At 36.3% G+C, this 18,060-nt stretch overlaps 1 protein-coding gene and 1 pseudogene across 1 annotated transcript; both read left to right on the forward strand.

Moving 5' to 3' along the window:
* The first annotated feature begins 9,009 nt into the window (after positions 1–9,009).
* LOC118581800 (olfactory receptor 5D18-like) lies at positions 9,010–9,975 on the forward strand. Its single transcript, XM_036184241.1, has one exon. The coding sequence runs from the start codon at positions 9,010–9,012 to the stop codon at positions 9,973–9,975; it is 966 nt and encodes a 321-aa protein (XP_036040134.1).
* A 2,971-nt stretch (positions 9,976–12,946) lies between these two features.
* Positions 12,947–15,154, forward strand: LOC118581802 (annotated as a pseudogene).
* Positions 15,155–18,060: the final 2,906 nt, after the last annotated feature.

The following is an 18,060-nucleotide window of genomic DNA, read 5'->3' on the forward strand; positions in this document are numbered from 1 at the left end:
GGAGGAAGTCAGTGCCATCTTGTGATGGCGGACGGAGTTTCGGGAAACCGGCCGTCACATTAGATAGACTACTGAGACTTTTAAAGAAGGACCAGGGCACAAACTAATGGAAATACCATATTTAAAGTTTCTTCTTAAACACACATTGAGTTAAAATGCAAACTCTTGACTTTTTATATTTCTGATTATAGAATGAAATTGTATTATACTTAATATAAATTAGTTAATTTTTCTTCATTGAATACTGTAAGTCCCTAAGTGGTAAGACTGTTGTTAATATAATGAAATATTATCTTAAACTGATACTCAGTATTACAGAAAATTTATGTTTTTATTATACTTTTACATAGTCCTAATAATTTGTGTTGTGCTTCTTTTTTTTATCTTGTTTCACTTTTTTCCTTACCCTGTGACCCAGTACATTTTATTTTTGGTTGTGAGCCTAGCCTTTAATGGCTGAGCCATCTCTTCAGCCCAGTGACCTGGTATATTTTAAAACCAGACGCATTATATTTATTTTTTCTGTTAATGTGCCCTGTAATTCAGACAATTCTATTTATTAATCATTGCACATTGACAGAATAATATAAGCATAGCAAAAAGAAGTTGTATTTTACTTCTTTATAGTATTCATTAGGATTCAAGGCAGAGAAATGTGACTTTCTCACTAGCATACAGATAGAGCCCTGCCTCCATACTCATATCTACACCTCTGATGCTCACACACCTAGCCACATATACACTCCTGAACATCAGAAAGATTATGTTCTAGGCCCAGATGATGACATATTTCCTCTTAATAAACATCTTGTTGAATATTGGTAAATACTGTTGGGGTAAAACTGTGGAAAATGGAGCATTCATGGTGGAAAATAGATATTTTTAACACCTTTACCAAGAAAAGGTACAAGAAAACTGAATGCAAGGGGATTCTCTCATCAGAGTAAGCTCTCATGAAGACTGACGGAAACTTCACATTTCTATGCCCATGTATCTTTGTTTGCCTTTTTCATTTTCTGATTCTCCACTCAAGACACTTAGTATAGTCATTCTCCCCCTCAATTATCTGAGAAGAATGAAAAAAACAAAAAAACAAAAAAAAACGAACAAACAGACTAACTAACTAACTAATATTACATTCTACAGGGATGTCCTGTAAATATAAATTTGTGATTAATAATAAAAATACTGCATTTTATTATTTCCTTGGAGGTCAAGTACCAAATACTTCCTTACCTAGATTATGTATCTCTGTGCCTTCTGGTAATAATCTCTTGGTTATATAGACCATGGTATAATTTCTCTGTGCTCTTATATTCATGAAATTGAGATATGACATGCAACCTCTTAAGACATTCTATTATTAATCAAGGAACTCTAGCTGTCACATGCACATGTTCATAATGATTCACTTTGCAAAATATTGCAATTCCTGTAAGCATGAATTTCACAGAGTAGAGTGGATCCAGGAGAACAGTCCTGTTATTACCTTGCACATAAATCTGCCTTATTATCTTTTCCCATGTTATTTGCTTGTTTCTTTGCTCCCAGAGCTTATAATTCCAAAGGAAATTGGTATTTTTGATATTTTTTTCTCTAGCATAGACAGTTCCACTTTGATTTGTTTCTTTGATTAACATAAATGAATGGCTTTCCTTGTGACATTTTCCATCACACTTTATTTGTGTTTTCTTCTTTTCACCACTCTGTCTGTCCTGATTATACTTTTCTAGCCCCAATGTCCATTTCCAAGACACAAGTGTTTTACTACCCTTCCCACTCAACTTTTTTACAACCTGCTTTTTCTCTCTCATGATTAATTAAAAATAATTATATATCTTATCATCTCACTGATTTCACACACTTACAGAACCTAGATGACTAACATTTCTCATATTTTCCAGTCTCTTCTATCCCCACACACACCCCATCTGTCCTTTACCTGTGCTGAAGAGTTTAGATGAGCCCTTTAAAGTGTCTGCAGAAAGACTGCTCTCCACTTCTTCATTATTGACACAAGCTCCAAAACCCAGGGAAACAGCAAGGACTGGGTTCTTTCCTCCAAAATCATCACGCTGACTGAAAAGAATAAAGAAAGAAAGGAAGGAAGAAGAAAGAAAACAATCTTTTCTTTCAATCTTCAACCTGTAAAAAACTGTAGAATGTCTTTTGTCTGAGAGATTTACATTATTATATTAGAAGTTACAGCCTAGGGGGCACAAGCCTTTGGGACAATCTAGTCCCATTCTCTTGAGGTCTTGAAATAGGGAGTGAAAATTAATGAAGTAATATGATGTAACTTTAGTAAATCACAGATTGTAATGTTTGATATCACAATTTATTTAACTTTTAGGGAAAAAAATCTGCTCAATCTTTAGTCTTTTTTTTGTTTAGTTTTTAGATTTTTTCCTCCTTTTTTATTTATTATATGTGTTTTAATTTTACACATCAGCCATAGGTTCCCCTGTCCTCCCCCCTCTCGTCCTTACTCCCATCTTCCCCCCATCCCCTCCCCTCCATTCCCATCTCCTCCAGGGCCAAGACTCCCTGGGGATTCAATTCATCCTGGTGGATCCTGGCAGGTCCAGTCCCCTCCTTCCAGGCTGAGCAAAATGTTCCTGTGTAAGCCCAAGGCTCCAAACAGCCAGCCCATGCACTAAGGATAGGTCCGGGTCAAATTTCTCTTATTTTACTAACATTGGAGTATATATTTTTCTTTATTATTAATGGATTTGTATTTATATGTATAGTAATTTTGCCTTCATATACATCTGTGTATCACATGTCTACAGTACCCAAAGAACCAGAAAATGGTGTCATATTCTCCAGTTAATGGGTAACAGATGCATATTGGCTACCATGTGAATGCTCTTAATTCCAAAACCATTTCTCTGTCTCCAAGTGTGCTTTGTGTTTTAATTCTAGTTCCTGAAACTGTAGTTTAATTGTTCATGTGATATCATTTGCCTCTGATATTGGACTCCTTGTGATAAATGACCATCTTAGTACTATTGCAGTATCTCAAAATCAGTGCTTACAATCCTTACTTTTCAGATGCTTCAAGAATACCTTGTTTCCTTGATTTATTAGTTGGCTCTTTGATTATTCAAGATTAAGTTATTTAGTTAACCTATGTTTGCATATTTTCACCTACCCAAAGCAGTCTTCAGATTCAATGCAATACCCCATAAAATTCTAACACCTTTATTTACAATTCTTGAAAGGACAATTCTCACCTTCATATAGAAACACAAAAAACCCAAGAGATCTCACCGTTCCTGATCCCAAGTTGTACTACAAAGTTATACTAATAAAAACAGCATGGTATTGGCATAAAAATAGAAATGTTGTTCAATGGAAACAAATTGAAGTCCTAGATATAAATCCATATACCTTTGGACACTTTATTTTTGTGAAAGAAGCCAGAAATATACACTAGAGACAAAGACAGCATCTTCAACAAATGGTGTTTATCAAACTGGTTGACTTCATATAGAAGAATCCAAATAGATCCATACTTATCACCCTGCACAAAACTCAACTCCAAATAGATCAAACACCAAAACATAGAACCAGATACATGAAACCTGATAGAAGACAAAGTGGAGAAAAGCCTTGAACTCATTGGCGCTGGAGAAGACATTCTGAACAGAACACGGTTATTGCAGGCACTAAGATCAATAATAAATTGGACTTCATGAAGCTGAAAAGGTTCTATAAGGCTAAGGACACCATCATTAGAACAAAGTCGCAACCTACCAAATGGGAAAAGATTTTTATCTAGTCTACAGGTAATAGAAGACTAATATCCAATATATAAAATGAACTCAAAACATTGGACAGCACAAAACCAAGTAACCAATTAAAAATTAGGGTACAAATCTCAATAGAAGAAACTCAAATGGCTGAGAAACACTTAAAGAAATAGTCAGCATCCTTAGTCATCTGGGAAATGTGAATCAAACTACTTTGAGATTCCACTTGATGACAAGTGACAGCTCATGTTGATGAGGACGAGGAGCAAGGGGAACATCCCTTCATTGCCAGTAGGAGTGCAAACTTGTATAGCCACTATGGAAATCAGTATGGTAGTTCCTCAGAAAAAATGATAATATCTATTTCAAGATCCAGCTATATCACTCTTAAGCATTTACACAAAAAAATACCAAGTTCATTGCTGCTCTATTCATAATAGCCAGAAATTGGAAATGATGTAGGTGTCTATCAACAGAAGAACAGATAAATAAAAAAGTAGTACATTTAGAATATGGAGTGTTGCCCAACTGTTTAAAAAAATGACATCATGAAATGTTCTTGCAAATGGATGGAACTAGAATAAAGAAATCACTCTAAGTGAGGTAACCCAGACCCAGTTAGATAAATATGTCGTGTATTCACTTACTTCTGGATGTCAGCTATTAAGTAAGAGATAGCTAAGCTGTGATCCATACACCCAGAGAAGACAGGCATAGAGGAAGGGACTAAGGTAGATAGATAGATCTCCCTGGGAGAGGATAATTAGGGGTGGGATGGAGCAGAGGGGGAGGGGAAGGGGAAAACAGAACAGTAGGCTCAGGTGGGAAGGGGGAGGGGAGATGGGATTGAGGAAGAGAACTACAGGAGAGATACCTAGAACTGAATGGCATTTGAGGGGAGGTATGGAAACCAAATGTAGTCCAAAGTAACAATAAACTGACTCCTAAAGATATTCTGCTGTACTCATAGACTGGTGCCTTATTCAGCCATCATCAGAGAGGATTCCTCCTGTAGCAAATGGGAACACAGACAGAGGCCCAGATATTACACAGAGAAAGAGACCTTGGAACACACTATTCTAAAAGAGACATTTATATTAGATCCCTCCCCCCAGTCTCAGGGCTCCCCATGGAAGAGGAGGCAGACAGAGCAGGGGAGACAGGAGGAATGGAGGACACCAGGAGAACAAGACCCTCTAAACCAATTGAGCAAAGCTGATATGAACTCACAGAAACTGAAGCAGAAATTATAGCATCTGCACAGGTCTGCAGTAGATCCTCTGCTTATATAAAACAGCTTTTAACTTAGTACTTTTGCAGGACTCCTGAATATGTGAATGAGTGGGTCTCTGATTCTTGTGTGTTTGCTTGAGGCCCTTTTCCTTCTGTTGGCCTGGCTTCTCCAATGTCGATATGATTTTTAAAAAAAATCTTATTACATTTCATTTTGTTATGTTTTGTTGATATTTCTTAGAAGCTTGTTGTTTTCTAAGGAGAGATAGGAAAAGAGTGAATCCAGATGGGAGAGATTAGGGAATGACTGGGAGGAGTTGAGGGATGGGAAGCTGTGTTCAGATTATATTGTATGGGGAAAGAAACTGTGCTTAATAAAAGGGACAAAAAGAAAAAAAAATGAAAAAGTGTAGAAGGGGAAGTAGTTGAAGTGATATACATTTTTGAAATATATTGTATGAAAGCCTCAAATAACTAATCAAATGTTATCTAATAATAATTTTTACTATTGTGACTGTTATAAATCTATTTTGATACCTCTATCTTTGCCTATTTTATTCTTTGTATATTTCTTATTCTTTGTAAAGGCTTGTGAAATTTGTTCTTTATAAAGCATACTTTTAGCTTAAAATGTGTAGTTTTTTTCCTTGTCTTGGTTATTTGCAATCTGATGTTTTGTTCTTTGCATTTTGAGTCTCCTTTGTTTTTCATATTTTAGTTCCCTGAATCATACTGTTAAACAATTTACAATGTTAGTCTTTCATGTAGAAATGCATCTGACAATCTTCCTTTTTACTGTTGGTTTTTGTGTCTTATATGTTAGTATGCTTTAACTTTATGTCCATGGATTTCCTGGGAGTATTTAATTAATTTTATAATTAAATACAGATCAATCATGATATTTTTGTTCATTTCTATAAATTTATCCAATTTCTGAAAAAATATTCTACTAATTTCTTTTTTTATATTATTGTGGCCATAGGCAATCTATGCTATGATTTGATTAGTATCTTGGGATTTAGATTTCATTTACAGTTGCCATATTTTCTGTCCCAAGCAAAGTTCAAAGAACTCATAAGCATAAAGAACATTCTCCTGTAGTCAGGTGATATCTGTAAACATCTGTAAATACAGTTTAGTTTGTAGTATTCTTCACTTCAGAAAGTATTCATATACTGTTGATATAAAACAAAAATAATATAGACATAATTGAAAATATGGATAAACTTCTATAATGAAGGAATGAAGAAAGACCATATAATTTGAAAACATTCTGTCTCTGTCTTAATCTATTTCTGTCTGTGTGCATATATACATGTGTTTAAAGGATACAGGATAACTTCAAAAATGTTCCTCATATATCATCTACCTTTGAAAGATTAGGAAAGCTCTGATGGCTAGCAAGCAAGCCACAAAGATCTACATATGTCCATCTCCCCATTGCAGTGGCTACAAGCTCATGTTGTCATACACAACTGTTTTAAGTTCAGTTATCAAATAAACCCCAAGTTCCTGGTTTCAGTAGTAAAGTACTCTATAGACTTCTTTGTCTCCCCATGCTCCATAAGGTATCTATATAGCTATACACACAGAGACTTGAATTAGTATTTGAAAAAAAAATCTGAATTCAGTTATGTATTATATTAGTCCATGATTTGTCAAAATGTAGACCCCATGATGGATTTTGAAAGCATGTATATGCACACAGTTGATCATTATTTATTTGTGAAATAACTATTATTTTCAAATATATGGTTAGAATGGATGACCTTTTGATGAAATCATCTGGGCACTGAAGGAAAAGGCTGTATGTAACTAGAGATTGTGCAGGTTAAGGGGAGAAAACTTGCAGAAAGAGTGTTTCATGAACACAGGCTACATTTGAAATCGGATAGGATGTTAAATGATAACTACCAGACTAGGGCAATTATGGGAAGCATCAGCAAATAACTATAATTAGTAGCTCCTGAAAAGCACTTTGTATGTTCTCAGTATTAAAAAGATAATGTGTGCATTTTATACAAACCAGTTATTTTGCTCTTAATTGTATGCTGCATATGAGAACTGTGAGCCATATAATGCTGCATGAAACATGTAACTTATGACTCATTAAAGTATTGGTGATCTTAAAACTAGTATATCAGACAAAAGTAATTAATTTTAATTGCTTATGGTTTGGCCTCAAAAGATCAGCAACATTCAAGTCTCCAGAGTTTGTGTCTCCAAGGCTTGAGCAATAAATACTGTTGTTGGTCATCCCACTCACAGAGGTTCCACTTGATCTGCAAAAGGTTTGCTTTCAGGCTGCAAAGGAGAGGTAGGTATTAGTTTTCACTAGGAAAATAACTCAATATGAAGATAAGTCATTTTGGTGTATGGCATTATTGAGCATGATGAAATATTCCCATATTTTAATACAACATATATCTGCATGTGAGAGATTCCCTTATGTCTTAGCTTAATGTTTTATCTTGACAGTGTATTCTGGTACAACTTAGTTTTAATTACATTATTCTCATTACATCTGATACTTTAAAGTCTCTACTTTGTTCCTTAGGGAAAGTATAATTACTTTAAAACAATTATGTTAATATCTTGACAAGAAAGTTAAATGGGGATATGGGTTGCTTGAGAAATGAATGGACAGATTTGAATCTAAATACCAGGACACTAGATATAGGTATACAGATTTGTCTGTATTTTCAAATCACTGGATTGGTTCTTGCATAGAAATACACATTCTGTGTCTGTGTGTGTGTGTGTGCGTGTGTGCGTGTGTGTGTGTGTGTGTGTGTGTGTGCGTGTGTGCGTGTGTGTGTGTGTGTGTGTGTGTGTGTGTGTGTGTGTGTGTCTGTGTCTGTGTCTGTGTGTGCGTGTGTGTGTGTGTGTGTGTGTGCGTGTGTGTGTGTGTTTCAACCTCTCTGTCTCCTTGTCTGTGTTATTTCTGTCACTCTCATTCTAATGTGCACATGTGCACATGTCTGTAGAGGCCACAGGAAAACTTCAGAGGTGTTCCTCAGCCGACATCTATCTTGATTTGGAAGACCAAAAAGGCTGCCATGGCTATCAAGTGAGCCATGCAGATCTACATTGGTCCATTTCCCCAGTGCAGTGGCTACAAGCTCATATTATCACACACAACTGGTACAACTATTTTAACTTAAGCTATTGGAGTAAACCTCAGGTCCCTGGTTCCACTAGTAAAGTACTCTACAGACTGCTCTGTCTGCCTATGCTCCATAAAGTAAAATTTCCTTATATTCTATCCTGTTTCTATTCTTTAGGCAATATATGAAAAATAAGGAAGTTTTCCTGTATATTATTATTATTATTATTATTATTATTATTATTATTATTATTATGTTTTTTCGAGACAGGGTTTCTCTGTGTAGCTTTGCACCTGTCCTGGAACTCACTTTGGAGGCCATGCTGGCCTCAGACTCACAGAGATATGTCTGGCTCTGCCTCCCGAGTGCTCAGATTAAAGGCGTGCGCCACCAATGCCCAGCTCCTGTGTAAATTATTAGGTTTTAGAAAGTAGTTTCCCAGGGTAAGATACACAGTCTTTATATATATGATATAAATTATGTTTAGACATTTGAGATTTCTGTTTTTGAATATGAGGTTTAAGAAAATATTGTATTATATCGGTTAATAATTTATGAATAAATATAATGAAAATGAGAAGCTACTCTATTAGGTATAAAATTAACTGGAGATGAAGATAATAAAATTCCATGTTCTTGCAAGAATAAGCACTAAAACTCACATTCCAGCATACAATTTAACTCAATAATTGTATTACCTTTAAAAAGCTCTAAAAATGATTCTGAATTTCTAAAATGTGTGACCTATAGCTTCTCTGACAGACCAAAATTGATACGTTCAAAGAGGAATTTGCTTTTTAATCCAGGAATTATAACACAGTGAGGCTGTATAGACAATAAAAATACTCCCAGGTCCCTTATTCTCTATTTTATTAAGTTTTAGGATAAACTCCATATTCTGGAGAAGAAAAAACATGTCGTTGACATATGGAAATAACAGTGGGCCCATGTTCACTCTCTTGGGCTTCTCAGATTACCCGGAACTGAAAGTCCCTCTCTTCTTGGTGTTTCTCACCATCTACAGCATCACTGTGGTAGGCAATATTGGCATGATCCTCATCATCAGAATTAACTCCAAGCTGCACACCCCCATGTACTTCTTCCTTAGCCACCTTTCCTTTGTGGATTTCTGTTATTCCTCTGTCATAGCTCCCAAGATGCTGGTGGACCTTGTTGCAAGAGACAGAACCATTTCCTTTATAGAGTGCCTAGTACAATACTTTTTCTTTGCTATTTTTGTGGTAACTGAGTCCATTCTATTAGTGGCTATGGCCTATGATCGGTTTGTGGCCATCTGCAGCCCACTGCTTTACACAGTAACCATGTCCCAGAAAATCTGCATCCGTCTGGTGGTGGGATCATATGCTTGGGGACTGACATGCTCCTTGACAATGACGTGTTCTGCTGTGCAGTTATCTTTCATTGGTTTCAACGTGATTGATCATTTCTTTTGTGAGTTCGCCTCACTACTAGCCCTCTCCTGCTCCGACACTCATTTTAACCAACTGCTTCTGTTCTCCCTTTCCACGGGGAATGCCATCAGTACTCTTCTCGTTCTCCTCCTGTCATATATGTTCATCCTTGCCACCATACTCAAGATGCAATCATCCAGTGGGCGCCACAAAGCCTTCTCTACATGTGCCTCACACCTGGCTACCATCACCATCTTCTATGGCACGATCTTGTTTCTGTACTCTGTGCCCAACTCCAAGAATTCAAAGCTCACATTCAAAGTGGCCTCTTTGTTTTATACACTGGTGATTCCCATGGTCAACCCCCTGATTTACAGTGTGAGGAATAAAGATGTGAAGGACACAATCAGAAAAATAATGGATATTAAATTTATCATTTTCCTCCAATCATCTTCTCGAGATCTTTAACCGTGGCCTTAGTAAAGGAGTTTTAGAGAGTTGGAGAGTAATATCACACTGAAATTAATGATTAATACCTTCAGCTGAACAGAAATGGAAATTGTTTTAAAGATAATTCCCTGTTCTCTGTATTCACTTTTCAGAAATAAACCAGAGAATTCACTAGCCATTTATATTCCACCCCAATACTGAAGTAACATTATATTTTATAATCTCGTTGTGAAGATGAAAGATGTATGCCATGGGGAAAACTTTATATTATATAATGGAATTGCCTTATATCTGATACCTCAGAAAGCTGAGATTTTCATAGAACACATGTGTGATGTAAAAGTAGATATATCCAGTATGCTAAGGCAAAATCTAATGTTGTTAGTCTTTAAAGCAAGTAGATGGCCAGTGTATAGGAATAAAAACAGAATGTACCAAAACAATCTCGAAAGAAAGGAAATCTCAAATTAATGGTGGAACTTTTGAAGGTTTATATTATTATAATTTTAAAAAGGAAAAAAAGGCTTTTAAGTTGATTCAGTAAGTAAAGTGTTTGCAATATAAGCCTGACTACCTGAGTTTGACCTCCTGACCCAAAGGAAATATAGAAGAAAAAAATTGACTTCACTGAGCTGTCCTCTGACCTCCACCAGGAACCAAGGCTTGTGTAAAAACATCCCCTGAACACAGCATATGCACATAAGGACAACAAAACATTTTAAAGGATGTGGAGTATTTATTGTTGATATTATTGGGTTTTGTTTGTTTGTTTTAATTTGGCCATCACAAAAGGAGTTTGTGGTATTTTTCAAGATCAATGATGTTAAGAATATATCTTTTTCAAGAGAAAGTAGCAAAAATATAAGCAAGAGCTAAGAATGCAATGTTGTGCCAGTCATTCAATAAACATTTTATTGTGCTAAAGTAGTACCACTTTCTGCATGTTTTGTGTATATGTGTTATGCACTATGTATAAATTAGTCTCTATGAGCAGAATGTGTAAAAGATTGTTTGCTTTCTAACACACTGATTTTAATTGGTTTGCAACTATCAATTAGAACATGATAACACAACATTAGTAACATATTTTAAGCCATATACTTCTTCCTAAGACCCTTGTCACCAACAGTTCAGCAGAGTACTTTTCCAAAACTCTTTTCTCTGAATTATTTTCTTATGATCCACTGAATTCAACTGGAGATTCATGTTTGGCCATGCATTTCTAAATATCACAGGAGAGCTGTGGGGTCAAATTTGGGCACTCGAGTGAAGACAAGCATTATCTCTTCTCTGCAATTCAACAATAGCCAACAATTCAGAAAGGTAGGGTATGGTCCTGTGATTTAGCCTCCTCAATGATCTGCTAACAGGCACAACTTCTGCAGGTCCAAAGCAAGCAACCTTGAATGCTGTAATATCATTCTTGCAATGACTTGTCATGTTCTGGATACAGCATCTTTACATCTCCTTTCCCTATGTTCTTGTTGTTGCTTCACATACACACACACACACACACACACACACACACACACACACAGAGAGAGAGAGAGAGAGAGAGAGAGAGAGAGAGAGAGAGAGAGAAGTTTAAGATCAATAATTAAAAGAACAAACTTATTTTAAAAATAAAGAAGGTGTACAATACTCAGTTAGAGAGAACTGATGCTTTTTTACTGGCATACTGTAACTGCCTTTGACACAGAGCAGTATCAAGGATGAGAGTCTGTCACATGGTGAATCCTCAAGTTGTCTTCTTCCTTCAAAGATGTACTGTAACTTCAAATTAATAAATTCCAGTTTTCATACAGTTAATTATTCTTAATACAGAAGTTTTCTTTTATTTAAACAGAAAAGCAAGAGGTTGTTTTTGTTTTTTTTTCTGAAGTCAACAAATTTTAGTTTTTCCAACTAACTACTGTGCCATGGTCTGTGCTTCTTGGGAGTTAATTCTTGCATTTACCCACCAACCCCACAGTACCTCAGAGTTTTCTTGAATGCGAGCAGCAGGAAATACTAGATAGAAGGATTTGGATTGTGGAGATAAACAGATAGAAAATATAGGATAGCCTTGAGAGGGCCAGGAACCTATTCCAACTGGCCCCAACTGTCTCTGCCCCAGGTTATTTGTAGAGATGCCAAGAGGTGGAGCAAAAGACCTCCCCCCAGCACAGCCAAGTGCAGACCATATCAGACACCTTCACTAAGACCCTTGGTCCAATCATCTTCTCTATGCAGACCTGCTGAATAAAGCCACAAGGAACCTGAAATAGGCTCCCACAACTTCTGAATATAAATGTCCTTTACTAAAAAGGGAGCATTTTTCACAATGGGGGGAGGGGGTCAAGTATGACATACCATCAGTTCTCAAACTAGGGAGACAATACCCAGAATACCTAAAATAGTAACACACACACACACACACACACACACACACACACACACATTTAAGATCAATACTTAATAAGGCTAACTTTATTTAAAAACATGGAAGATCTACTATACCCACTTAAAGAGAATTGATTGATGCTTTTTGACTGGCATACTGTTACAGCCTTTGACACAGAGCAGTATCAAAGAGAGGAAGATGAATGTTATATTCTTTCATTTGCAAGTCTGTTGGGAACATCTGGCTACAAATGTACCAAGGAGGCACTCCTTGAAGGAAATGTAACCCAGACAAGAGTCTGTCACATGGTGCATCCCAAGTTGTCTTCTTCATTCAAAGATGTACTACACATTTAAATTAACAAACTCTAGTTTGCATACAGTTAATTATTCTTAATACAGAAGTTTTCTTTGCTTTAAACAGAAAACAAAAGTTTACTGAGTTTAACAAATTTTATTTTCAAAAATATTTCCTGATTTCAAGTCAAAACATGAGAAATCAGGCTCTTAACAGTTTATCAATAGTGTATCCCTGTGGGGAATAAATTTATCATTGAGACATTTTTCAGTCTCTAATGACATAATTGGTTTTCAGCACAAGAGAGTAATGCATGTATTTAGTAGTGATGCTGGTAAACATCTCACAAGACCTTGGACCATTCTCTCCACATGAATCAAAATATTCTCTCTCTCTCTCTCTCTCTCTCTCTCTCTCTCTCTCTCTCTCTCTCTCTCTCTCCCTCCATGATTCATGGATTAAGTAATCTATACTTAGGTGGAGGAAGGATAGAAAAATCCAAAATTTGTCACCAAGTTGTTCATTTTAGTCTTTGGAATTAACTGTTATGACATAGTCTGTATGGTGATATTTTATTTGTACTGAAATGTGATTTTATTTGTATTTTAATAAAGTTGCCTTGGGGTCAGAGCAAGCCATAGCAGAAGCTCAGCAATGGTGGTTGCATGCCTTTAATCCCAGTACTTTCGAGGCAGAGCTAGGCAGATCTCTGTGTGTTCAAGGATACAGCCAGCATGGCGACACATGACTTTAATCTCAATACCAACCATAGAAGACCTAGAAGTCTGTACAGAGAGGCAGTGACGAGGAGGTCATATGATTGGGTTTACAACCAAAAGAGAAGGCAGAACAGAAAGTCTATAAAAAAAAGACAGGACACAGGAAGTAGGTCTCTTGCAGAGAGGAAAGACAGCAGTAGCAGTGAAGGGTAAGGTTTTCAGCTCTCAGCTATTGCTCTGACCTCTTGGCTATTAACTCTATATTTGTCTCTGTGTTTCTTATTTAACAAGATGGTTACATCTACAAGTCTGTGCTTCTTGAGAGTTAATTCTTTCCATTTCCCATGAAAAATGTCCTTTAATATAAAAGAAGTGTATTCTCACGAATGTGAGGGTGGTGTAAGTATGAAATTTCTTCAGTTCTCTAACTAAGGAGAAAAATATATATAATACATAAAATAATAATACCTCTCTCTCCTTTGTCAATTGATTTATAAACAATCCATTTCCTTGTGGCAAATCGTATCACTCACATGTGAATTTAGTGGCCATGAGAAAATTCCAGGAGATTGAGTTATATATTTGTGAAGGATTCCCCTAGATAGAATTAACTAAGACAAGAAGATCTGCCATCTGATAGTCCAGATTCTCAGGCTAAATCAAAGAGGGGATATAGAAAGCTTGTTAGGGCAGAGCCTTCTATTAATGCTTCCTGACCTCTCAATTGCAAGTTTTGAATCTGTGAGACAACTGAAAATTTTTCTTTACTTGATTTGTTTTCTCAGGTAGCTTCTCCCAGTGACAATAGGTCTGTCAAATGTAGTATTCATTAAACAAACTCTATATTTGAGCTAAGTATCTGTGGTGTAGACATAGTATCCATTGCTCTCTTTGTGAAGATAAGAAGTCCCTCTCTTCTTAGTGTTTCTCATCTTCTACAGCATCACCGTGGTAGGCAATATCGGCACGATCCTTGTAATCAGAATTAACCCCAAAGTGCAAACTCCCACATACTTCTTCGTCAGCCACCTCTCCTTTATGAATTTCTGTTATTTCTCTGTCATTGCTCCAAAATGATGGTGAACATTGTTGCAAAAGAGAGATCTATTTCATTTTGAGTATGTATAGTGCAATACTTTTTCTTTTGTACCTTCTCAGTTACTGAATCGTTTTTGCTAACAGTGATGTCCTATGACTGGTTGGTGTGGCCATCTGTAACCCCAAGCTTTATATTGTACCCATATCATAGCAACTCTGTGTTGGGCTGGTGGTAAGGATCCGGTGCATTCACATGGTCCATGATTTTGATCAATTTGTCTGTCCAATTATCATTTGTTGGTTTCAACAATTGGTAATTTCTTCTGTGAGTTTTCCTCACTACTCTCCCTTGCTTGATCTGATACTGAAGTCAGTCAATTGCTCCTATTCCTTTTTTTTTCCTCCTTTAGTGCTCTAAGCACACTTCTCTTCATCCTCTTGGTTCATTGTTATTACCATTCTGAAGAAGCATTCAGGTAGTAGATGCAACAAGGCTTTCTTTACCTGTGCTTCTCACCTGAAAGCCATCACCATCTTCCTTGGTACCATATTATTTCTCTACTGTGTGCTGAACTCCAAGAATTCTAGGCACATCATCAAAGTGGCCTCTGTGTTTTGCACAGTAGTGATCCCCATGATAAATCCCATGATCTACAGTCTGAGAAATAAAAATGTCAAAGACATAGTCAGCAAGATAATTAACTTCAAACTTTTATCTTTTCTCAGTCATCTTCTTTGGAATTTTAACTTTGATGTTTAAATAAAGAATGTGTAAGAAATTTATTCTTAAGCATATTGCATTTAATAGAACTAATTTTTTCATTGAAAAGAAATGGATTTGTATGATATAACATTGGCTCTTTCCTTTTCATGCACGACAAAATATCTCTGTGATATGCAGTACAGTAATGATAAAACAGGTAAAATTATGACCTATAGAATCTGATTAAAAGATTAAAGACAGCATAACTTATAGTGATATTTTATTTGTATTGAAATGTGATTTTATTTGTATGTCAATAAAGTTGCCTTGAGGTCAGAGCAAGCCAGAGCAGAAGCCGAGCAGTAGTGGGGCACGCCCTTAAACCCAGCACTTGGGAGGCAGAGCTAGGCGGATCTCTGTGTGTTCAAGGACACAGCCAGCATAGCAGACACACGCCTTTAATTTCAATACCAACCATAGAAGACCTGGAGGTCTGTACAAACAGGCAGTGACGAGGAGGTCATGTGGCTGGGTTACAACCAATGAGGGAGGAGAACAGAAAGTCTTTAAATAGACAGGACGCACAGAAGTAGGTCTCTTGAGGAGAGGAGGAACCGCAGAAGCAGTGAAGGGTAAGGTTTTCTGCTTTGGCTCTGACCTCGTGGTTTTTAACTCTGCTACTGGCTCTGTGTTTCTTATTTAACAAGCAGGATACATCTACAATAACTGCTTTATGGGTTAGAATGTATAATTAGGTTAGTATTTTTACTTCATAATATAACTCAAGCCAATGGATTTCTCAAATACATTCATTTGTGCTTTAAGTAAACAAATATCAGTCAGAATAGATGTTGTCTCAAGAATGCAGAGTTAGTATTGATATTATATAAATGAAGTGCATGCACATTGTGAAGTAATGAACACAACTATTCTCAAAAAGATGGAGAAAAAAATTGTTTCAGAAGGATATTTTAAATTATAAAGTATTTTCTATTAAAATTAGTAATGGAAAACAGAGAGCTAAGTTTTTTTTCTTTAATTTCTTTTCTTTCTTACTTTTTTTTATTAGATAATAACCCTATCCAAAACAAAAAATTTCCCTTGGCAACAGTGAGGGGTTATTACAGTAAAACCACAAGCAATTAAAGAACAGAAATGTAGAGCTCAATCTCAGTAGGTATATCTACAAAGCAGACTTAAACCTAAGACTCAGGTAACATTGAAGAAGAGGGTCCAGAAAGATTGTAAGTGACAGAGGAAAGGGAAGTTTGCTGGGAGACTGTGTCTCCTACAAATGTCAAAAGCCACACTCATGAAGTCTCACCAACATGATTGCCAAATATGAAAGCTGAATTTTCAGAGTTCAATTTGAGGCAAAAATAAGTTTTAATTAGGAGATAAAAATCATAAGTGAAATCATGAGGTTAGAATGTGCTACTTAGTTCAAAATCTGACAGTTATTTCATTGAACAAAGTTGTTATGACTCTTGTATGTTTTTCTTCCTCTGCTGTGTGCATATGTTTTGTGGTGCATATATGAGGAGGACTTGAATAGAAATGTGTATGAAGTGATTTCATCATCCTAAATATATTTTAAGTAAGTGTGATAATGAATAATAGAATCTTAAAGTCCTAAATGATTGGTAGTATTTTCACATTTGTCTATCCAGCCTGTAGACAGTACTATTCTATGCTATAACAATACTATTCTACATAGATGATGTCAGAAAAATTATCACCCTCTGAATAATTTTTTTTGAGACAAGGTTTCTCTGTGTAGCTTTGTGCCTTTTCTGGAACTCACTTGGTAGCCCAGGATGGCCTCAAACTCACAAAGATCTGCCTGCCTCTGCCTCCTGAGTGCTGGGACTAATGGCGTGAGCCACCACCAACTGGCTTCTGAATAATTTTTCACTGGATTTCATCTGAGTTTTTGTCAAACTAATTCTAATTTATCTTAAATGAAATGTTGATTGTGGCCTGAAATGTTGTAAATTTATTACTTACAGAATATTACTCAAAAGAAAAAAAAACAGTCATTATGTCCTATTTCCCATGGTGATAAAAATATGAGATTTTATGTTATTGAACCACTTGGTTGAACTATCTCCTACAAGTGTCCTTTTCAGAACCAAATATGAATGTGCATGATTTTACATGACTATCAGTCTGGTGGAGCAAATACAATTTTTTTCCATACAGGGTTTTTATGTGAAATAGTCCTGGCTGTCCTAGCACTCACTCTGTAGACCAGGCTGACCTTGAACTCAGAGAGACCTGCCTGCCTCTGCCTCCTGAGTGTTAGGACTAAAGAAGTGTACCACAGCCACTGGTGCAAATAAATGTGCTGAAAAATATATGTTTTGAAAAAAGAATCTGTGGTTGGTATGTGGAATGAATAAAAAAATTATTTTTTTCATTATATATTTTTTATTTTACAAAACTTAATTTTACATATCAGCCATGGATTCTCCCGTCCTCCCTCCCCCACTCTCCCAGCCCTCCCTCCCAATCCACCCCCCAACTCCAACCTCCTCCAAGGCAAGGTCTCCTCTGGGGAGTCAGCCCAGCCTGGTAGATTCAGTTGAGGCAGGTCCTGTCCCCTCCTCCCTGCACCAAGGCTGAGCAAAATGTCACAGCATAGGACCTAGGTTCCAAAAAGCCAGCTCATGCACCAAGGACAGGTCCCAGTCCCACTGCCCGGGGACCTCACCCACCCCCCAAAAAAAGGTTCAAAACAAAACAAAAAGAAAAAAATGGAAAAACGAACAAGTATATAATCTGGAATATAAAGATACAAAAGCTCAGTAAAGTTACTCGATCAAGTTATTTTGTATTTATGGTAATTATAAAAATGTTTATTTGGTATGCATTTTAAATAAACAACACATTCCATTGATTGTGAATTAGAAAATAATAAGAAAATATTTTTGGAATTGGTTGTCTGAGGGAATTCCTTTCCT

This window comes from Onychomys torridus, chromosome 4, assembly GCF_903995425.1.
Source record: "Onychomys torridus chromosome 4, mOncTor1.1, whole genome shotgun sequence".
Lineage (NCBI taxonomy): Eukaryota > Metazoa > Chordata > Mammalia > Rodentia > Cricetidae > Onychomys > Onychomys torridus.